The 24,702-nt window shown below is 44.9% G+C and overlaps 1 protein-coding gene across 1 annotated transcript; it reads right to left on the bottom strand.

Moving 5' to 3' along the window:
• Nucleotides 1–1,063: 1,063 nt before the first annotated feature.
• On the bottom strand, nt 1,064–23,721 carry retreg1 (reticulophagy regulator 1; the record flags this gene model as incomplete). Its single annotated transcript, XM_083653642.1, has 8 exons — nt 1,064–1,736; nt 2,688–2,843; nt 4,736–4,859; nt 5,238–5,308; nt 6,295–6,417; nt 8,898–8,982; nt 11,513–11,630; nt 23,690–23,721. 8 exons carry the CDS (start codon nt 23,719–23,721, stop codon nt 1,381–1,383), a joined length of 1,065 nt encoding a protein of 354 aa, XP_083509768.1. The 3' UTR covers nt 1,064–1,380.
• Nucleotides 23,722–24,702: the final 981 nt, after the last annotated feature.

Here is a 24,702-nt window from a genome sequence, read left to right as displayed (position 1 = left end):
TCACTATATCTCATGGGTGTTAGCTCCAGAGTCCAGTCACTATATCTCATGGGTGTTAGCTCTAGAGTCCAGTCACTATATCTCATGGGTGTTAGCTCTAGAGTCCAGTCACTATATCTCATGGGTGTTAGCTCCAGAGTCCAGTCACTATATCTCATGGGTGTTAGCTCCAGAGTCCAGTCACTATATCTCATGGGTGTTAGCTCCAGAGTCCAGTCACTCTATCTCATGGGTGTTAGCTCCAGAGTCCAGTCACTATATCTCATGGGTGTTAGCTCCAGAGTCCAGTCACTATATCTCATGGGTGTTAGCTCCAGAGTCCAGTCACTCTATCTCATGGGTGTTAGCTCCAGAGTCCAGTCACTCTATCTCATGGGTGTTAGCTCCAGAGTCCAGTCACTATATCTCATGGGTGTTAGCTCCAGAGTCCAGTCACTATATCTCATGGGTGTTAGCTCCAGAGTCCAGTCACTATATCTCATGGGTGTTAGCTCCAGAGTCCAGTCACTATATCTCATGGGTGTTAGCTCCAGAGTCCAGTCACTATATCTCATGGGTGTTAGCTCCAGAGTCCAGTCACTATATCTCATGGGTGTTAGCTCCAGAGTCCAGTCACTATATCTCATGGGTGTTAGCTCCAGAGTCCAGTCACTATATCTCATGGGTGTTAGCTCCAGAGTCCAGTCACTCTATCTCATGGGTGTTAGCTCCAGAGTCCAGTCACTATATCTCATGGGTGTTAGCTCCAGAGTCCAGTCACTATATCTCATGGGTGTTAGCTCCAGAGTCCAGTCACTATATCTCATGGGTGTTAGCTCCAGAGTCCAGTCACTCTATCTCATGGGTGTTAGCTCCAGAGTCCAGTCACTATATCTCATGGGTGTTAGCTCCAGAGTCCAGTCACTCTATCTCGAGTCCAAATCAAGTCCCGAGTCCCCAGTGTTCAAGTCTCAGTCACCAAAAAAAGAGTCGGAGTCGAGTCCCCGTTACATCAGGCCAAGTCAGATTGTGGAGTTACTGAACATGAGCATGAATCCACATGTAGGTGAACATTGAATGATGTCACGGTAGCCTATTAAGAGAGCTATCAATATATTATGCCAAATTATTAGGGCCTATTACAAAAACGTTAAAGATTAATTAATTAATTTATTCATCAATTAACAAGTCTGAGTCCTCGTCTCTAACTCCAAGTCCCAATGCCTGAATGTTCGAGTCATCAGTGCTCAAGTCCACGTCGATTCACTAGTTAGTGGTCACGAGTCCTGAAAATGTGTCCAGGACTCGGACTGGAGTCAGAGTCTGACTGTACCCTCAACAGTCCTCTATGAACACACCTCCCCTCGCCCCTGTGTCTCCTCCTGCTGTTCTCTTCCTGAATCAATGGCGTCCGAGGAGTTTGGAGAGGAATCCTCTGGAGGGCGGCTTGCTGCTCTTGTCCTGAGCCTCCTCTTTGGCCTGGGTCTCCTCCTCTCCCAGCCCCAGCTCCCCTTCCAGCTGCTCCAGCTCGGCCTGGTCCAGGAGCTCAAAGTCCTCCACCTCGCTGTCAGACTCCTCGGCCAGCTCCAATTCCAGGAGTCTCGACCTTCCCGGCTCTTCCTTTGCCATCGCCAAGCCGACGGCGGCTTCTATTCTCTCCTGGATGGCGGCCGTGACCGCGGCGGCGATGACATCGCCCGCCATCTGGTTGACCAATTCTAGGGTCTTGTTGGCGGGATGGTCTTTGTACGAAGGACCTGTATGTAGGGATGTGCCATATTGTATCGTCATCGATATATCATTACATTCATTATCATATCATCAAAAATTCATATCGTGATAATGGCAATATTCTCCCCCCCCCCCCCCCCCGCTGTTGTATCCCATTTTTATCCCCCATTAGTGATAATTTAATGTATTTATCCTGGTTGCTGCTCCACCCTCTGACAATCTGGGGAGAGCCGAGGCTGGCTCCATGCTTCCTCCGAGACATGGGCAGTTAGCCAGCCGCTTCTTTTCACCTGAAAGGGGAAGCTTCACCGGTAGGACATAGCGCGTGGGAGGTTCACGCTATTCCAACCAGTTCCCCTCCCTCTGAACAGGCGCCCCTAATGACCAGAGAAGGCACCACATTAGCAACCAGGATATTGCATGTTTTGGTGAAGGGGGTTCCTATATGAAGGAAACCCCCAGGGGGCACGGGGAGAACATGCAAACTCCACACAGAAGGGCCCTTTTGACGACCCCACCCGGGCGGTGGGCACTCGAGGACATGCGGACGGGCACGCACTCCTTCAGCGCTCACAGCGTCCCAGTTGAGAATCGAACCCAGGACCTTCTAGCTGTGAGGTGTGACGTACGCACAGCAACAACAAACATGACTGAAAGCGGCTCCACGGGGGAGGAGTTAATTCCAAAATGGGGAGTGGCTTCAGCCGTGTGGAATTGGTTTGGTTACAAAAGAGCATGTACAACAAACTATACGTATATGAACAAACTGCGGTCATATTCAAAGGCATATTTGAAGGCAAACTTACATTTACGCGGATGTAAAACTATAACACTTATTTTTGTTTGCGATTGCAGCTTCTTGAAATGAATAATGACATATTTCTCAGTATTTTTTTCATATCGTCAAGAATATCGTTATCGCAGAAATACCCTGAAATATAGTGATATTATTTTAGGGCCATATCGCCCACCCCTACCTGTACGCTTGGATTCAATTGGCTGCTGTGGATTAGGCGGAGGCGTGGGGAGTCCGATGCTAAGGTCGTCATCATCGTCTCCGTTGGTCAGTATGCCGTTGTCAAGGGAGGGGAATTCTGGGAGGCCGCCGGTAAACGCTTCTTCTCTGTCGAGGTCTGGGAGGTTGGAGAGAGGACGTGCAAGTTAAGATTCAAACCTCAATCCAGAACCAGCACAAACAGACCAGTGGAAACAGCCATGTTGAATTTGTTGTATATCCTCGACATTGAATGTAAACATGTGTTTGGTTGAGTGTGATTAAAAACAAGTGGATGTATAGTCATTTTGTACTTTGATTTAGGCAGTGCTGATTGTGCGAAAATAAGCACAACACTTTACAATATGGCACAGTTTAAATTCATATTAAAACAACATTTGAAATCTATGGATGACTTGATGATTCAACTTTATTTTTGGTGCTATATTTGTACAGGTTTACAACATTTTTTAGTCTTCTTCACTATCCAACATTTGTTTCATTCTTTCTTTTTTGCTCTAATGTATTTGAGTGTTTGTGAGTATTGGACGACTGCATGTGAGTGTAAATTGTTATCCATTTTCAGTGTATCTTGAGTGCATTTGAAACAGCATTTCTAACAGTATAAATGGGACATTAATCTAGAATAGATTATCTATATGTGATATAATTGTTGGCCATTGGGCAAAAGAGTGATGTGCAAAGAGTAACGTGTAGGTAAATTGTTGAAAATGTATAATGTTGAGAATACTAAAAACAAACCCCCTTGGTGGTGTTAGTACAGTATGTTGCTGTCCCATCAAACTCAAGTTGCTCAATCAGGTGTGCTTCTTAGTTTGAGGCTCCCTGTCACAAACCTACATGTTGGACTCAGACTTATGTGTGATTGTGAGCATGTGTAGGCAGGTATGGAGCTGTCACACCTACCCTCTGAGATGTTGGTGTAGGATGGTATGGAGCTGTCACACCTACCCTCTGAGATGTTGGTGTAGGAGGGTATGGAGCTGTCACACCTACCCTCTGAGATGTTGGTGTAGGATGGTATGGAGCTGTCACACCTACCCTCTGAGATGTTGGTGTAGGCAGGTATGGAGCTGGCACACCTACCCTCTGAGATGTTGGTGTAGGAGGGTATGGAGCTGTCACACCTACCCTCTGAGATGTTGGTGTAGGAGGGTATGGAGCTGTCACACCTACCCTCTGAGATGTTGGTGTAGGATGGTATGGAGCTGTCACACTTACCCTCTGAGATGTTGGTGTAGGATGGTATGGAGCTGTCACACTTACCCTCTGAGATGTTGGTGTAGGAGGGTATGGAGCTGTCACACCTACCTTCTGAGATGTTGGTGTAGGAGGGTATGGAGCTGTCACACTTACCCTCTGAGATGTTGGTGTAGGAGGGTATGGAGCTGTCACACCTACCTTCTGAGATGTTGGTGTAGGATGGTATGGATCTGTCACACTTACCCTCTGAGATGTTGGTGTAGGATGGTATGGAGCTGTCACACCTACCCTCTGAGATGTTGGTGTAGGAGGGTATGGAGCTGTCACACCTACCTTCTGAGATGTTGGTGTAGGATGGTATGGAGCTGTCACACCTACCTTCTGAGATCTTGGTGTAGGAGGGTATGGAGCTGTCACACCTACCGTCTAAGATGTTGGTGTAGGAGGGTATGGAGCTGTCACACCTACCTTCTGAGATCTTGGTGTAGGAGGGTATGGAGCTGTCACACCTACCTTCTGAGATCTTGGTGTAGGAGGGTATGGAGCTGTCACACCTACCGTCTAAGATGTTGGTGTAGGAGGGTATGGAGCTGTCACACCTACCCTCCGAGATGTTGGTGTAGGAGGTTATGGAGCTGGCACATCTACCTTCTGAGATGTTGGTGTAGGAGTGTAAGGAGCTGGCACACCTACTGTCTGAGGCATATGTCCTGTCACAAGCCTACATGTTGGTGTAGGAGGGTAAGGAGCTGCCACACCTACCCTCTGAGATGTTGGTGTAGGAGGGTATGGAGATGCCACACCTACCCTCTGAGTTCTCTGTCTGAGGCGTATGTCCTTCTGACAGGTTGAATGTGCCATTGTCTGTCCATGTCACGTCCGACACCTCTGTGTCAGATACAGACATTTCCTTACAGGCTGTGGAGTCCAGCTGTTACAGGAAAACAGATTGAAATGTTAGAATCTAAAAGCAACATCTAACGGTTAGATGTTACTTTCTAAAATACAGAGAGAGACAGAAATACTCTCACTGGTGGAGTTAAACCTAGAGAAGCCCTGAGAAACATGTGAGAGAGAGAGAAAAAGTCTGATCTAAATTGTTTTCTCTTCTGTGTTTATGACTTAAGAACAGATGGGGAGGAAGCTTTTGCTAGGATCATCTGATTCTAGGCTGATTTTCCTTTGTTATAATGCTCACTTCGGCCACAAGAGTGCACCACTACCCCATGTTCTGAATAGGGCTAAAAGCGTGCATGTTTTCTTCCAGATGAATTTAAATTGAAGGTAGAGGGGAGATGAGATTCCCAACCTTAGGAAACATGGAAGAGAGGTCGGCCTCGATGCTCTCGTTCTCAGTCTGGGCCTGGGCCAGTCTCTTCTCTGAAATGAAGAAAACAGAGAAGATTTTATTATTGGTTTTGTTTTAAAAACAGTTAGTAGACGGACAACTAACTTTTCCTTTCCAGCGCCCGGGGACCAACTTCGGATGTTGTCGTCACTGGTCGCATGACGATGACGATCTTCTGCATGTTTTTAGTGGGGGGGTTATGTACGGAGGAACCCCATGGGGAGCACGGGGAGAACATGCAAACTCCACACAGAAAGGCCCTTTCGACGAGATAGCCCACCTGGGCAGTAGGCACTGAGGATATGGGGGGGAACACAACCTCAGCGCCCACAGCATCCCAGGTGAGAATCGAACCCAGGACCTTCTAGCTGTGAGGCGACAGCTCTACCACTGAGCCACCATGCCCCCTCATTGCATACCAGTTTGCGCGCCTCTTATGCTATCTTCCCTGCCTCGTCGGCAGGATAGCAGTCAGGAGCAAACCTGATTGGTTTGATTGAGGTAATGCCCAGGCTTTGCCAGGCCACACCTGTGAATAATTCTGGTGGAAATCCTGTTTGCGCCGTGCGCACATGATTTGGCACGCCTCCAATTTGCACCTGTGCCCGGTGCCATGCCGAGTTCCGCACAGTTAGGTTTCTGTATAAATCATTACAATACGCTTCCGTGAGGTGGGGTTGTGTTTGGCGGCGGGGGTGCAAAACTCGGCACAACACCTGAACGCAAATTGGCACTTGCGCGAGGCGGACTGCTATCCTGCCGACGAGGCAGGGAAGATAGCATAAGAGGCGCGCAAACTGGTGTGCAAGCGATAGTGCCTGTAGGACACTATGGCCCCATGTCTGAACAGAGAGAAGAGAAACTCAAACTGCATCCAAAGAAAATACAAGCTCCGCCCACACTGATTGACAGGCGATCTTTGGGATGTGCAGTGCGTAAAAACACCACAACAATGACAGTTAGCACCAAAGATGAAGACATACTACATCTCATATGTCACATATTGCTGATAGCTTACCGTGATTCTCTTTGATTTTCTGAAGGAACTCCAGGATGCCGAAGTCCAGTTTCTGCAGAACTGGCTCCAGCCACAAGCCAAACTCAGGAGACGAGATCAGAGGCCACAGGAAGATGCCCAGCACTGCAGAGCAAGGTCAGGAGATGCTATGAGATGTGTGTCCAGAAAAACCACTAACATATGCATCTTAGTGACTGCATCATCATTATCAAATGGATACGGTCTAAGGGGGAAACGTACATTTCTACTTCTCTGAAAATATACATCACCATTGACTTCAGTACAGTATAACTGAAGTCGATGGTGAGTGGTTTTTCTGCAGTTGTGCTGTAACCTCCCTGTGTGTTATATGGACTAACTCCACCTGTGTTTAAACTGGCATGATGGAGAGGAGATAACTGCACCTGTGTTTCAACTGGCATGAGAGGGAGGAGCTAACTGCACCTGTGTTTCAACTGGCATGAGAGGGAGGAGCTAACTGCACCTGTGTTTCAACTGGCATGAGGGGAGGAGCTAACTTCACCTGTGATTCAACTGGCATGAGAGGGAGGAGCTAACTGCACCTGTGTTTCAACTGGCATGAGGGGGAGCAGCTAACTTCACCTGTGTTTCAACTGGCATGAGGGGGAGGAGCTAACTTCACATGTGTTTCAACTGGTATGAGGGGGAGGAGCTAACTTCACCTGTGTTTCAACTGGCATGAGAGGGAGGAGCTAACTTCACCTGTGTTTCAACTGGCATGAGGGGGAGGAGCTAACTTCACCTGTGTTTCAACTGGCATGAGGGGGAGGAGCTAACTTCACCTGTGTTTCAACTGGCATGAGAGGGAGGAGCTAACTTCACCTGTGTTTCAACTGGCATGAGGGGGGGAGCTAACTTCACCTGTGTTTCAACTGGCATGAGGGGGAGGAGCTAACTTCACCTGTGTTTCAACTGGCATGAGGGGGAGGAGCTAACTTCACCTGTGTTTCAACTGGCATGAGGGGGAGGAGCTAACTTCACCTGTGTTTCAACTGGCATGAGGGGGAGGAGCTAACTTCACCTGTGTTTCAACTGGCATGAGGGGGAGGAGCTAACTTCACCTGTGTTTCAACTGGCATGAGAGGGAGGAGCTAACTTCACCTGTGTTTCAACTGGCATGAGGGGAGGAGCTAACTTCACCTGTGTTTCAACTGGCATGAGGGGGAGGAGCTAACTTCACCTGTGTTTCAACTGGCATGAGGGGGAGGAGCTAACTTCACCTGTGTTTCAACTGCCATGAGGGGGAGGAGCTAACTTCACCTGTGTTTCAACTGGCATGAGGGGAGGAGCTAACTTCACCTGTGTTTCAACTGGCATGAGGGGGAGGAGCTAACTTCACCTGTGTTTCAACTGGCATGAGGGGGAGGAGCTAACTTCACCTGTGTTTCAACTGGCATGATGGGGAGGAGATGAAGACAGACTTTTTATTTTTGGGTGATATAGGGTGAACTTTGCCTGATTATGATGGGCCTACTGAAGGTCACAGTTCATCAGCCACCTTATTATTTAACTGTTCACACTACACTGCTGCTGACCAAAAGAAACTGCAAGAAAAACCCTGATGTTCCCATGGCAACAAAACAAAAACAAAAGCAAAGCTTGTCACTATTGGCTGTGAGTTTTTCCATTAAAAGTGGCTGTCCAGGTCCAGGGCGAGATTGGCCAAATTTACACCAAACATGGATCCTAATTGTGATCGCTGTCAAACAACCCCAGCCACTTTATCACATGTGTTTTGGCTTTGCCCAAAATTAGTAGGTTTTTGGCATTCCATATTTAAAAAAAATTCTGATATACTGGAAATATCCATTGAACCTCTTGCCATAATTGCAATCTTTGGTGTGGTCCCCTGTGATCTCTCCCTCAACCAATGCAGTAAAAAGATGATAGCGTTTGGTACACTTCTGGCTAGAAGACTTGTACTCCTTAAATGGAAAGACAAGTTTCCTCCAACTTTCAATCACTGGGTCAGAGATCTTATGTATCATCTAACCCTAGAAGAAATCCGATACGCTACAAGGGGTTGTGCTCTCGACTTTTATACCATCTGGCAGCCAGTCCTGGACCAGGTAGAGAAAATGGACGCTTCAAGCATTTCAAATGTATAGATTTACCCCCCCCCCCCTCTCTCATATTTATTTTCATTAATCTGTTTTTGTTGTTGTTGTTGTTGTGTGTTTTTTTCTTTTCTTTCTTTTTCTTTTATGTGTCTTTGTGTATTGATATACTGCAATGTATGACATGATGTATGTGGTGTAATAGGCTAGGGGTTCTCGTGGGATGGGTTTTTGTTTAAAAGTGTCAAGTGTATTTAAATCTGTATTTTGTATTTTGTATGATATACAGAAAACGAATAAAAAAACTTTGGACAAAAAAAAAAGTGGCTGTTCAGGGACCAGGTAACAAACACATGCAACCATCATTCAGCAGGATTGGATGATGATATATTACGAAGTCTCTCATTTGTGGAGCTCAAAGTGAAATGTAATTTTATCCACTTGTGGCTCGCTAGGAGCAAACAAAATCACTGTCCCTCATTGCGATGAAAAGGTGTATTCATGGAAGTTGTTCAGTCGACTCACCGAAAATATAAGAGATAACAATCCCTGGAATGTAGCGTCCTAAGACAGCAAAGAAGGTGCACAAACTGCAAACCAGCAGGCAAAACTAGGAGAGAAAAGAAATAGTGAAAATGACACAAAATAATCTGAGATGGATATACATGTAGGGCTCTATCTTCCCGACGGCGGTAATTTTGCGTTAGCGCCCGTTTTGCGCTGATCGAATAGCGCCGCGCAAAGCCCTAATTGTGGGCCGTCATCTCGGTGCATCTCGGCGCAAACGTCCGTAGGCGTTTTTATTCCCATATAGGATTCACAAGGTGAGATCACTCCCCTTAAAAGCCACAGCGTCACCGCCATCACACACCAGCCTCCTTCTTGCTGAGAGCAAGCAGATAAACAGAGAAACAGAGAGAGAGAAAAGAGAGAGAGAGAGAGAGAGGGAAGAGAGAGAGAGGGAAGAGAGAGAGGGCCGCCGCGCAATTAAGTAGTGATGTCCCAAAGCGTGCGCTTACTGTAATTAGACGTTTCGTTCATATAGGCTATAACATATAGGCCTACACATCTAGCCTATTTCAATAGCCTATGTCAGAATTGTCCACTCTGGTTAAGCCATTGAATGCGGTCACGCCATCCGCGCTGTGGAGAAGCTGGTCTTGCATGCGTGCAATTGCAGGGAAATAGGTTACTGTACTGGCCGGACACTACGGGTCGGTCCCCTGGGTGTTTTGGGCCGGCCAGGGTGGGGAGAGGCAGCTTGGCACAACACCGTCACAACTTTCTCAAAAGCAATCTACTGTTACCTCACTGCACCACAAACCTGTATGGTCGGGAATTATGTAACCTAATAAAACCATGACGAACAAATTCTCATTTTTAAATCAAGGTGTGTTTTGTCTGCAATGTAGGCTATAGAGTTGAAAATCAATGTGGCCTTCCGAGGAGAGAAGAGTGTGTGCAGGCGCGACTCGTGGAGAGTGACATCCATGCCGTGCGTAAATGGATCCAAGCAAGGATTTCCTGCACTGCACGGAGATGTGGAGACTGTCTGCGCTCAGGCGTACGTCTGCGTTTGCGCTAAGACCAGCTATTTCCTGGCATTAAAATTGAGAGCACCCAAGCCGATTTTTTCTAACACATTGCGCTGGAACGCCTATTTTGGAACGAGCAACGCCCAAGCCTCTCTTTGCGTTCAGAGCATACCGACAGTATCTTCCCTAGAGCGCTAAATGACACTCGCGCGAGGCAAGTGTGCGAGATGATAGGCTAGAGGCAATGGACACGCATGGGCCACGCCTACGCCTGCGTCATCCCAGCGCAAAACTGGACGGTGGAGGCAGACGATAGCTTAGACGCTGGGAAGATAGCAATATGAGGCGCGCAAACGATAGCGCCGTACGAAGATAGGGCCCGTAGTGTTTCTCCAGTGTCACTGTATAGAGAAGCAAAGTGACCGCCTACTTCCTGCTTCAGCACTGGACCAGAGATTTTCATCCGCCATTTATTTTCCTATGGACTTTTCGTAAAATGCTTATAAAAATAGTTTGACTTCGTCAAACTAAACAGTTCAGCTATATTTAGAATCGGGAGAGACCATAGAACATTTCACTCTGACCAAAAGGTTAAAAAACCACACCCGAAAAAATATTTTCTTTAAATCCGCGATTATCTAACGTTTTGGAGTGAAATGTTATGTGGTCTCTCCTGTTTCTTAATATATCTGAACCGTTTGGTTTGACGAAGTAAACCAATTTTTATAAGCATTTTACGAAATGTCTATGGGAAAATAAATGGCGGATGAAAATCGCTGGTACAGTGCTGAAGCAGGAAGTGATGTTCCACTTTGGCTCTGTATTGGAGAACAAGGCAATCTGTACAAATCAGCCTTTTTCTCAATCCATGAATCAATGATTTTCACATGACCCCCTGGCTTTGGAAGTGGCCATGTGTTTTATTGAATACAGATTTAGTCTTATCCTCAACACTCAATGTTTCCGCACATTTGATACGTTGGTGCAAATGGTTAAATGAAATTCTGAAAATGCAATTGCACATCATTTGACCATCTCTATCAACTGAATGCACGAAACCTCAAAAACGCCGTCTACGATGAAATCTGTATGTCCCAAATACCTTCAGAGGGCAAGACAACCAGACATGACTTCTCTGATCAGTTATGATGCAGTAAGTGAGGGAAAAGTTCAGTCAGTCAGTGTGGAGTGGTCAGTCAAGTCAGTGTGGAGCGGTCAGTCCGTCAGTGTGGAGTAGTCAGTCAAGTCAGTGTGGAGTGGTCAGTCAAGTCATTGTGGAGTGGTCAGTCAAGTCAGTGTGGAGTGGTCAGTCAAGTCATTGTGGAGTGGTCAGTCAAGTCAGTGTGGAGTGGTCAGTCAAGTCAGTGTGGAGTGGTCAGTCAAGTCAGTGTGGAGTGGTCAGTCAAGTCAGTGTGGAGTGGTCAGTCAAGTCAGTGTGGAGTGGTCAGTCAGTCAGTGTGGAGTGGTCAGTCAAGTCAGTGTGGAGTGGTCAGTCAAGTCAGTGTGGAGTGGTCAGTCAGTCAGTGTGGAGTGGTCAGTCAAGTCAGTGTGGAGTGGTCAGTCAAGTCAGTGTGGGTGGAGTGGTCAGTCAAGTCTCTGCCTCACCTTGCCAGGGTTCTGCTGTTTGAAAGACGACGTCTCCTGCAGGAAAAGTCTGAAGGAGTCGCCGAGCTGTGGGCTGATCCCAGACCTGCTTTGCTGGCCTGAGTCGATGATCTCCCAGCTGCAGGAGCACAAACACACAGGCATCATCAGTCAGGTTCAAAACACACAGGCATCATCAGTCAGGTTCAAAACACACAGGCATCATCAGTCAGGTTCAAAACACACAGGCATCATCAGTAAAGTTCAAAACACACAGGCATCATCAATCAAGTTCAAAATGAGTCACAATGACAGTACGGCCTCGTTAACCAATTACCAAGCTCCAGTTTAACTTTGAACTGAAATGAATGAGACAGCACCAACCTCCCCACAGTTACAATGCTCAGGATTGTCTTTATTACAGTTTCAAGAAAGACAGTTCTTCTAACCACCAAAATGTATTATTATTATTATAAATATGATATATATATATAGAGAGAGATATGGAGTAACAAATTTACCACTCGAGGTCGGGGGTTGTGGCCACATTTACCACTGGTACAGGGTTTATAGCACTCGGCGACAATTGTAACATCCAATTCATTTATTTACAATCATTACTGGTTTCAGAATACATTTATCCTTCCGCCACAGAATATAGTTCCATACACAAGATCAATGATTGCACTAAACATTTAGTTGCCTTTGAGCCAAAAAACAACTAACCTATTCCTTAACGGGATTCACAGTTATTGATACATTGCCTGTAAATGTACAGTTATTTAAACAGTTATCTAAAGCAGCCCGTTTTGGTGGTGGTGTGTTGATATCTGGTGACGGCAGAGGGCGTTTGTTTGTTTGACAGTCCCAGGTTCGGGGTCCGGGCGCTAGTCCGACCTCCCGCTAGTCCGAACTCGAGACAACTCAAGCTCAGCCAGTTCTCTCTCCCCAATTTCACCATGTCGTTCTTTGTTCACTTCACCTTCATCTTCATCTAACCACTGCTCAAAACTCAATCCACCCAGTAAATCAAACGTTACTACGAAATCGGACATTTCCTTGTTAGAGATCGGCCATTTCCTTGTTAGAGATTTGCAGACTGACAGGCTAACAGTGGGCGGAGTCAGCACAGGGAGCGGAGTCAGCATCAGGGAGCGGGGTGATACTGCGGTTGGAGCCGAACTGTAGATTGTTGGCCTATTTACCACTGTTGCTAGCCAATCAGAATCCAGTATTCACTCATGCTGTTGTAGAATATTATTTTTACACTATTCAATTGAACAGGATTGTTTGGAAGCTCAAAGGGGTAGGGTTACAAATATAAGTAAAATAAGTTCAATGTAAAAAAAACAACAACAGCAGGGGAAACTGGTGGGAGTTTGAGAGAATCTGCAAGTTGAGAGAAATGTCAAGATGAAAGTTAGTAGTGCGTTTACAAACTGCTGGTCTCACACTGACAGTAAGGGGGCGCCAACATCTCATCTGCATGCTGCCATAGGTCCAGTGCTATCAATAGCACCATGTACAAAATAAACAATGTGGACTATGTGGGAAAGAATGTACACAACCCTGCTCACTGGGTATTTTTAGATGATTGCTAAATCAAAATCTAAAGTCTATTTTGTTGGCATAGGTGACATTTACACAGGGACACTGGGGACATGTCTCCTTTGTGAAGTGTCCCATTCTGTCCCCACCACTGTTTACATTTCTTTTAAGCGATGCAATCAGCCAATCACCTCTCAGCGAAGGCAAATCAACCCTCAGCAATGTTTGTTGTTGGTTTCCGTTGGCTCAGTCAGATAAGCGTTAAGACAACCCTAGCCAATAGGAAGACCTTCTGGAATGAGAGCAACTGCCTGACCAGCGAATAGGAATACCATATACCCCCCCCCCCCCCCCAACTTGTACTGTACTTGGTACTGCTGCTCCATTCATTGCTCCACCCCCTCTGCCAATCTGGGGAGAGTTGTAGACTAGCACCATGCTTCCTCCGAAAACATGTGCCATCGCCAGCCGCTTCTTTTCACCTGATAGTGAGGAGTTTCACCGGCAGGACATAGCGCATGTGGAGGATCACACCAAAAAAAAGTTTATTGATATCATTTTCCGTTCTTTAGTTATCAGCCGGAGAAGATAGGTCAAAAACAGAAAAAATTGGCGTTTCCATCTAGAAGCTGAGATATTGAGCCTTTTGTGAAATATAGCATTTCAAGCACATGACTGACTCTGAAGGTAATATTTTCTGATGTGACACCTCAAAAATAATTTACTTAATTAATAAAATAGTGAAAACAAAGGAATTTTGTTTGGCAAAATAATATTTTTTAGCTGCAACCAGCAGCGCTGGCCCCTGCGTGCGCAGACCCTACACCTTCTTGCTGGTCTTGATTTACTGCTGGTGGGCATCAGATAGCTTGTTTGCCTGTCTCTGTCAATCGAGCCTGCTGTGTGGGTGTTGTGTGTTGTATGCTGCCCTGCGTGCCCCACCCCCCTCCTCCTCCTCCTTCGTGGGAGTGTCTCTGCGCGACTCAGTGTCGCTGCGTTTGCTCTCGCTCTGCTTTTGCTCCGTCTGCACTGAAAAGTGCGCTGCATCCCCCCGCTTTTTCACAGCCTGTCCCGGCTCCCAGCTGAGAATAATGTAACTTTTCAGAAAGAGGCTGGTGTCGGCAACTAAATCATATGGAGGGGCTATTGCAGCGGAGACGGAGGAGCTCAATTGTGGTGTCAGCAGATTGACTGCTGTTCACAGGCACAGCTAACGTTATGCTTCATGCATATCGATGCGATTTCCGTTTCCTCATGACTTCTTCTCTCTTTTCTCCTGGCCTTTCTCTAATCTGGAGAGCACTGTCGCCACCTAATGGGTCCCTAAAATAGCTTTTACACATTCAACAGCCACCATACTTTCACAGGAGATGGATCTGGCTTTGATACACGTCCCACCGTCAAAAAACGCAATTGACAACTTTAGTCGTCTTTGGCACTCGACGTTACTAAAGCAATTGACGACTAAAGTCGTCATTGGCACTCAATGAGTTAAGTGTAGCTACAATTTTACATGTGAACACAGCCTAAGTGTAGCTACAATTCTGCATGTGAACACAGCCTAAGTGTAGCTACAATTCTACATGTGAACACAGCCTAAGTGTAGCTACAATTCTACATGTGAACACAGCCTAAGTGTAGCTACAATTCTGCATGTGAACACAGCCTAAGTGTAGCTACAATTTTACATATGAACACAGCCGAAGTGTAGCTACAATTCTACATGTGAACACAGCCTAAGTGTAGCTACAATTTTACATGTGAACACAGCCTAAGTGTAGCTACAATTTTACATGTGAACACAGCCTAAGTGTAGCTACAATTCTACATGTGAACACAGCCTAAGTGTAGCTACAATTCTGCATGTGAACACAGCCTAAGTGTAGCTACAATTTTACATATGAACACAGCCTAAGTGTAGCTACAATTCTGCATGTGAACACAGCCTAAGTGTAGCTACATGTGAACAGTAACACAGCCTAAGTGTCGCTACATGTGAACACAGCCTAAGTGTAGCTACATGTGAACAGTAACACAGCCTAAGTGTCGCTACATGTGAACACAGCCTAAGTGTAGCTACATGTGAACACAGCCTAAGTGTAGCTACATGTGAACACAGCTTAAGTGTAGCTACATGTGAACAGTAACACAACCTAAGTGTAGCTACATGTGAACACAGCCTAAGTGTCGCTACATGTGAACACAGCCTAAGTGTAGCTACATGTGAACAGTAACACAGCCTAAGTGTAGCTACATCAGAACAGTAACACAGCCTAAGTGTAGCTACATCAGAACAGTAACACAGCCTAAGTGTAGCTACATGTGAACACAGCCTAAATGTAGCTACATGTGAACAGTAACACAGCCTAAGTGTCGCTACATGTGAACACAGCCTAAGTGTAGCTACATCAGAACAGTAACACAGCCTAAGTGTAGCTACATGTGAACACAGCCTAAGTGTAGCTACATCAGAACAGTAACACAGCCTAAGTGTAGCTACATCAGAACAGTAACACAGCCTAAGTGTAGCTACTGGCAAAATGACCATTCAAGAATGGCAATTTGTATTGGGAATGACATCATATCAATTAAAATCTATGAGACAAACTAAACAAAAGTCAAAGTTCACCATCATTATCGGTGATGGCCGACATCCCACTCTGCTTGGCGAAGCTCCATCCCTATACTTTCCCACTGAACCGGTAACCCTTCCTCCCCCAGACTCACCCGCAAACCTACCACCCCCCCCCCCCCCTAACCCTAAGCCCTCCCTCTCACTCCACCCAAACATACACCCGGCCCTCCCTCTCACACCACCCAAACATACACCCGGCCCTCCCTCTCACTCCACCCAAACATACACCCGGCCCTCCCTCTCACACCACCCAAACATACACCCGGCCCTCCCTCTCACACCACCCAAACATACACCCGGCCCTCCCTCTCACCCCACCCAAACATACACCCGGCCCTCCCTCTCACACCACCCAAACATACACCCGGCCCTCCCTCTCACCCCACCCAAACATACACCCGGCCCTCCCTCTCACCCCACCCAAACATACACCCGGCCCTCCCTCTCACCCCACCCAAACATACACCCTAAGCCCTCCCTCTCACTCCACCCAAACATACACCCGGCCCTCCCTCTCACCCCACCCAAACATACACCCGGCCCTCCCTCTCACCCCACCCAAACATACACCCGGCCCTCCCTCTCACCCCACCCAAACATACACCCGGCCCTCCCTCTCGCCCAGCCTGGTCTCAGTCTCACATCACAACCCTCGTGACGAAAGGTCAGCTCGCTGCTCCCCTCTCTCCCCTCTCGCCTTCCAGGCACATGCTTCCCGAGGAGACGGCTTTCCAGGGAAACTCGATGGACCGAACAGGTGACGGCGTTAACGCAAGGCAATCGGTGAGGATAGGAGTTTCTCGATTCCACGAAAGACCACACCTCTCCTGGGAGAGAGCTGTAAACATTCTCGGATAACAGACTAAAAGGTTTCTCCAAGTCAACTGGTATGTGGGACAGTGGTTTATAAAGATGCTGCCTGGGTAAACCTCTTGGCACCGCCGTTATTTCCCTTTGGGAAAAGATCAGGGAAGTTCCAATGCGGAAATAATCTCTTTTCTCATTATCAGAATCTCAGAAGCTCCCGAGTTCAAAGTCAGATGCTTTGGACAGTTCTTTCAGATTTTTCTTCAAATTAAAACAGAGTGTTTACCCTGTGAATAAGATACATTTGACTTTGGGGTGGATTCTCTGTCTTACCGCCTCTGGATCTTCTATGAATTACACCTAGATCGTTTTTGGTGTCCGGTTTAATCCAGAAGCGTTTGCACGGCTTGTTAGAACTGTTGACCTAATACACATAGGTGGCCAAGCCTGAAATGCCTCAGTCCTGCGGTCTGTGCTCAAAGAGTCTTATGTTGACTATTAGCCACTATAACACTTGGGCCATATCTTAGATACCGCTAAGAGAACATATCACGTTATTACTCCAGATCAGTAGACCACCGCTCTTGTCCATCCATCTGTGCCTCAACTCGTCCACCTGACGGTTATGTTTCACAGGAGTCTGGACACTTCAGTCCTTGAATGTTCTAAGCTGACGGGCTGGTTTACAGCAGGAAAGGGGAGGGGCTTACCATACAAGCAGCTGCTGGACAGCCATGGGGGAGGGGCTTACCATACAAGCAGCTGCTGGACATGTAGCCATGGCGTTTCACTCATCTCTGAAACAACTCAGGGAGCAGCGTGTCTGAGCTTCTAACAAGCCCAGTGACGGACAGCGCTTTAAATATAGAGCGAGACAAACAACGCAAGGAATGGCGTCAAAAACATCCAAGCTGTTCACATGTGGTTGGAGAGACGGTAAATATGTTTATCCTCCTGGCTGTGTCAATATGATACAGAAATCTGAACTCCCATGCAGCTAATACCTGTTTACGTTCTGTGTATGCAGCAGCAGCTTCACAGCAATCTGGCCACCCAGAGTCTATCAGTCTGATGACTAATAAGACTAAGAACCCAGAGTCTATCAGTCTGGTGACTAATAAGACTCTGAGAACCCAGAGTCTATCAGTCTGGTGACTAATAAGACCCTGAGAACCCAGAGTCTATCAGTCTGGTGACTAATAAAAATCTGAGAACCCAGAGTATATCAGTCTGGTGACTAATAAGACCCTGAGAACCCAGAGTCTATCAGTCTGGTGACTAATAAAAATCTGAGAACCCAGAGTATATCAGTCTGGTGACTAATAAGACCCTGAGAACCCAGAGTCTATCAGTCTGGTGACTAATAAAAATCTGAGAACCCAGAGTATATCAGTCTGGTGACTAATAAGACCCTGAGAACCCAGAGTCTATCAGTCTGGTGACTAATAAAAATCTGAGAACCCAGAGTATATCAGTCTGGTGACTAATAAGACTCTAAGAACCCAGAGTCTATCAGTCTGATGACTAATAAGACTCTAAGAACCCAGAGTCTATCAGTATGACGACTAATAAGACCCTGAGAACCCAGAGTCTATCAGTCTGACGACTAATAAGACTCTGAGAACCCAGAGTCTATCAGTCTGACGACTAATAAGATTCTAAGAACACAGAGTATATCAGTCTGATGACTAATAAGACCCTGAGAACCCAGAGTCTATCAGTCGGACGATTAATAAGACTCTAAGAACACAGAGTATATCAGTCTGACGACTAATAAGACTCTAAGAACCCAGAGTCTATCAGTCTGACGACTACCGGTAATAAGACTCTAAGAACCCAGAGTCTATCAGTCTGACGACTAATAAGACTCTGGGAGAGACGGACGATATTTCGGGGTTTCCATTGTAGAGCGGACGTCCGCATCGAGACTTCTGCTTCCGTGCGCCGTGGTCATTTTTTACAGTCCGATTGACGCGGGAATGGAGTGGGAGTTGAATGGAGTGGGAGTTGAATGGAGTGGGAGTTGAATGGAGTGGGAGTTGAATGGAGTGGGAGTTGAACGGAGTGGGAGTTGATCACTCGATACTTTTTGTAGGCGTTTAAGGTCCGGACGACATTTCAGCTAATCTCTCCAAACAAGTAGCTGCATATGAAATGTTGTCGGACTGTAAACAACGACGGAAGCAGAAGTGTTCGGTGCAGATGTCCGCTCGACACCGGAAACCACGAAATATCAGCCGAGTCTTATTAGTCTTCAGACTGATAGACTCTGGGTTATTAGAGTCTTATTAGTCTTCAGACTGATAGACTCTGGGTTATTAGAGTCTTATTAGTCTTCAGACTGATAGACTCTGGGTTATTAGAGTCTTATTAGTCTTCAGACTGATAGACTCTGGGTTATTAGAGTTTTATTAGTCTTCAGACTGATAGACTCTGGGTTATTAGAGTCTTATTAGTCTTCAGACTGATAGACTCTGGGTTATTAGAGTTTTATTAGTCTTCAGACTGATAGACTCTGGGTTATTAGAGTCTTATTAGTCTTCAGACTGATAGACTCTGGGTTATTAGAGTTTTATTAGTCTTCAGACTGATAGACTCTGGGTTATTAGAGTTTTATTAGTCTTCAGACTGATAGACTCTGGGTTATTAGAGTCTTATTAGTCTTCAGACTGATAGACTCTGGGTTATTAGAGTTTTATTAGTCTTCAGACTGATAGACTCTGGGTTATTAGAGTCTTATTAGTCTTATTAGTCTTCAGACTGATAGACCCTTGGTTATTAGAGTCTTATTAGTCTTCAGACTGATAGACTCTGGGTTATTAGAGTTTTATTAGTCTTCAGACTGATAGACTCTGGGTTATTATAGTCTTATTAGTCTTCAGACTGATAGACTCTGGGTTATTAGAGTTTTATTAGTCTTCAGACTGATAGACTCTGGGTTATTAGAGTCTTATTAGTCTTCAGACTGATAGACTCTGGGTTATTAGAGTTTTATTAGTCTTCAGACTGATAGACTCTGGGTTATTAGAGTCTTATTAGTCTTCAGACTGATAGACTCTGGGTTCTTAGAGTCTTATTAGTCTTCAGACTGATATACTCTGGGTTCTTAGAGTCTTATTAGTCTTCAGACTGATAGACTCTGGGTTATTAGTCTTATTAGTCTTCAGACTGATAGACTCTGGGTTATTAGAGTCTTATTAGTCTTCAGACTGATAGACTCTGGGTTATTAGAGTCTTATTAGTCTTCAGACTGATAGACTCTGGGTTCTTAGAGTCTTATTAGTCTTCAGACTGATAGACTCTGGGTTATTAAGAGTCTTATTAGTCTTCAGACTGATAGACTCTGGGTTATTAGAGTTTTATTAGTCTTCAGACTGATAGACTCTGGGTTATTAGAGTCTTTTTAGTCTTCAGACTGATAGACTCTGGGTTATTAGAGTTTTATCAGTCTTCAGACTGTTAGACTCTGGGTTATTAGAGTCTTATTAGTCTTCAGACTGATAGACTCTGGGTTATTAGAGTTTTATTAGTCTTCAGACTGATAGACTCTGGGTTATTAGAGTCTTATTAGTCTTCAGACTGATAGACTCTGGGTTATTAGAGTCTTATTAGTCTTCAGACTGATAGACTCTGGGTTATTAGAGTCTTATTAGTCTTCAGATTGATAGACTCTGGGTTATTAGAGTCTTATTAGTCTTCAGACTGATAGACTCTGGGTTATTAGAGTCTTATTAGTCTTCAGACTGATAGACTCTGGGTGCCCAGATTGGCTTCACAGTGACGGACAGCTGATATCAGTAAAGTAAGAAATGAATGTCCTAGCTGACAATGTTATTTATGCAAATTGAGATGTGTACTCATATGTGTACACACATATGTGTTGAGATGTGTACTCATATGTGTACTCATATGTGTACACACACATATGAGTACACACATATGTGTTGAGATGTGTACTCAGTGCACCCATAATTAATAGCCTTCTCTTGGACATTTTATTTTTTTATCATTTTATTATCTTATGTGTTTGTGTGTATTGCTTTTATTCTGTGTATGTATTGTTATCCCTTGTGTATGTTCTTTGTTACCCCTTGTGCATTTTTATTATATTGTTTTTTATTCCCGTATTCTGTATTTATCCTGTAGTTTTTAGTTGTTTATGTTCCGAGGACTGCGGGTGAAATTTAGCTTCGGCTAACCGCGGCACTTTTACCGTTGTCACATATGGATGATTCTGTACGTGTTTAACTGTTTTATTAATGTGCATTGTCCTGTCCAAATAAACAATAAAGTAAAGTAAAGTACTGCTTTCCAAGAAGACTCATGCCATGTTGTGGTTGACGCTGAGCCCTTATACCCTGCTGGTCCACCCAGCTGGTGCGAAGCAATAATCGCGTAAGTGTAATTTGGAAAATCCTGGAGCGAAAAGTGTAAGATTAAGCACAGGTTGTTTTTATGGTTTATTATGGTAATTCACGTTGAAAAAAATAGAAAAACATCGTCCTGGCACCCAGAAACTCAAATACTCCTTAAACGTCTGCTGGGGTCCACCGGCACGCCCATTGACTCCCATTAAAACCGCCTTTTTGAGACCTCCAGGAAATTCTTACAAAATTAATGTATTTAATTTTTTTCAGCGGGCATCCTGTACCAAATACCTTGAAATTTGACCTTAATATCTAACCTTCGGGTTGATTGAACATTTGGTTGAGTTACAAGGCTTCAATTCCATTGCATAGTTTTCCCATTGACTTCAATGTTAATTTTGCAAAAAAAAAAAAAAAAAAAATCGACTCCCAGCCACTTTCCCCAAAAATAATTATTTTTCTGATCTTACACCTCTCAGTTCGACTCAAGACATCAAATTTGTAGTTTCTATTGTGTTTGCCCCCCCCCGCTATTTCCCCAGCACATCACACAGCACAGCACAGCAACCAATTACATGGAGATTTACATGAAAAGTACCCTGCAGTTATCAATCATGGAAAAATGGTCATATGACCTGCGAACGCGGATTTTCCGGTGCAAACTAATTATTTGAAGCTTGGCCCTTATTTGATTCCATAGGATGAAGCTCATTTGCGTTTCTTGTGAAAACTAGCTCGAAGTCGAAAATGGGCAGTTTCATGTTTTTTTTTGTAAAACTTACCTTAGTTGAAACTACATCGTATCTCCGCGCCCGTTCGTTGTAGAGACTCATGACGAGCATTTTCGGAATCGGCATCAAAAAGTGACTCTAGATGTGTAATCTTGTCGCGATCATTGCCGTTCTAAGAGGTTTCAATGACTTCCGCGTTGAGACAGGCAAAAGCTGCGAGGCGCAGCGGGCCACAGTAACATCCGATGCCCACGAAGGAGCGCCTTGGGCGGCGGAGGCGGTCAGAGCGTCATCCATGGAGGCCAGTTCTGTGCTCCCTCACTCATGGCCTAAATGGTGTCGCTCAAGCGTGTGTTTTGAGCAGGATGTTCAACTACGCATATGAGGTGGGAGGAATGGAATCAGGAACGGATATGGATCGATAAAAAATAAGAAAATACTTACTTATAAATATAAAAAACAAGTACTAATATCAAGATCCATGAAAGTTAAAAAAATGCAAATTTGCAATTCTCAAAAGATGGAAGCTGGGATAAAGTAATTCCTCCGCCAAAAATGTCATCAATCCATAGCTATGATAATCCCACCACAGCGCCACCAGGTGGCATTCATGGGAAGGGAAAAAAATAATATTTTGTGTTTTCTACTGAAAATTTTATTGTACAGAAAATACAGTAAACTGGCATTTGAGGGGTTAAAATTCAGTGAGCATGAAATGTTGATATGAGGTATGAGAGATGAAGTTACCAATGGATAAGAATCAATAAAAAATAAAAAAATAATTAATTAAGACTATCAAAAATAAAAATTAATATCAAGGTGCATGTACATGGACCAGCAGACGTTTAAGGGTTAGCGGGTTAGCAGGGTACAACAAACCAGAAATTTGACCATTTTGGTCAAATGTGTGAGCTAACTTCTTCAGATGGGATAAGAAAAATGTGAGTAGATGGTCAATCGCTGATGATCAGACAACTGGGTAACACTTTATAATAACGTTCAGTCCCAAGTCATTTATAAGCCTTTAGTTAATGATGAACTAATCACTTACAAAACACGAATATGCATTTGTAGATGATTAATACATTCTACAGTATGTTAATATATCGTTGTAAGTCATCTATAAACTTTTAGTAAATGAAGTGTTCCTCACCTGTTATAAATGATGTGTAAATCATTTACAATTAATTTACAAGGCTTTCTGCATCCCCTAATCTAAAGTGTAAACCATTCATCACACATAAATGTGTAACATACAGGGGGTAGCTCTGTCAAAATTGAAGCCAATGCGGAAGTGCACTTGAACCTGCATTCTTTCGAATGGCCTGCAGGGAGCGACCCATTGGTCTGTTGACTTCTGTTTTTTTATGCCTCACATATGGCATTTTGGCCATTGCCATCTTGGATCTTGACACAAGTCCAGGGGTTTCCCACAGAGCACGCCTGCTATTGGTCCGTCATCGGTGAGCTGTGTGATCAGTGGACAAGCGACATGTCAATCACGCCCCAAAACATAGTCTGCAACTACAACATAGTCAACTACTATTGAGACCATAAACACATTAGGAAAGTGTTTACTGATGAGGCCATACTTGAGGCTTCAAAACAGAAGTCCACAAACCAATGGGGTCGCCCCCTGCAGGCAAAGAGGACACTTCTGCATTGGCTTCAATTTTGACAAACAGAGCTACTACCCCCTTGTATGTAACACATGTATGTGTGATGACTGGTTTACACTTTAGATTAGGGGATGCAGAAAGCCTTGTAAATTCATTGTAAATTATTTACACATCCTTTACAACAGGTGAGGAACACTTCATTTACTAAAAGTTTATAGATGACTTACAACACATTTGTCATATGTTAACATAAGATTTATTAATCATCTACAAATGTATATTCATGTTTTGTAAACGGTTAGTTCATCATTAACTGAAGGCTTATAAATGACTTACGACTGAACGTTATTATAAACACAAACAATGAAAAAGGATTGCATCCCATCTACTATAGCTTTGTAACTGTTGTCAAAAGGCAGCAAAGAGACAGAAACAAGCCAGTCTGTTCTAGTCTGTGCAACTGAACACACCCGGAGGGGCTGCTGTCATACCTCAGTCCTGCCCCGCGGTCGTCAGGAGACATCTCCAGAGCTTTAGGATGATTTGCTGATGCGACTACAGGCAGTCAGAAGACGATGATGATGATGATGACGGCAGTTAATTTTTTTTTTGAAGGAGGAGGAAGCGAGAGACGACTAGAAGTGGTCCGTGCCAGCGGCAAAGTCTCCAACACAAACTTCGGCTCAATCCAAAGAAACTGGGGTTTTTACGTGCCACACGGTGCGAGAGCAGCTTGTGTTTATCTTCAATGAAGCCCCGGGTTTGACTATTTCAAGCAGGCTCGTCTAAAAATAACTTGGTCACACGACATTCCAACAGGCAGCCATCAGGAGGACAGAGGGACTGGGTGGAGGAGGAGGAGGGGGCGTTAGAAACACTAGACCCCCTCGCCCACCCCACCACCTCCAACGTCCCCATCACACCTCCCTCTGTGACAGTGTGACATGGGGTGAATGGAGGGATGGGTGTATGCTTGCGTCATCATCTGTTGGCGAATGACACAGTGTTGTTGACACAATGTTTCCCACAGGTTGCTAGTTTACTTGGGCAGGAAGGGACAACCTATGAGATATTCTTCATTCCTCAATTTTAATCCGAATGGAATTGACTGGCCATTACTTGATTAACAGTCGAGGGTCAGTATCTCATCTTTGTACAGAGTAGGTCTCTCGCCCTTTTATACGGTAAGCTAACGAGGCTAGCATCAGCTATAGCTGGTGATGAGTATACTCCCCATCTCATGACATCACATCATTAGCTCATTAAAAAGCTCCGGCTCTGTCAGGTCACCCGCACTGGTGCCCTTTTACACCCCCTGAAAGTTTCAGCCCGAGCACACTTGAAAGTAGGGGGGCACCGATCGATCGGCAAGCAATCTGTATCGGCCGACTTTGACCTCAAATATGCGATCGGCTGATTGCCGATATTTCGGCTGATTGCTGATTGCCGATATTTCGGCTGATTGCCGATATTTTTTTATAGTATTATTATTATTTATTTATTT

Source organism: Poromitra crassiceps (genome assembly GCF_964638095.1).
Source record: "Poromitra crassiceps genome assembly, chromosome: 17".
Classification (NCBI taxonomy): domain Eukaryota; kingdom Metazoa; phylum Chordata; class Actinopteri; order Beryciformes; family Melamphaidae; genus Poromitra; species Poromitra crassiceps.
This window is presented reverse-complemented; position numbering and strand designations above follow the sequence as displayed.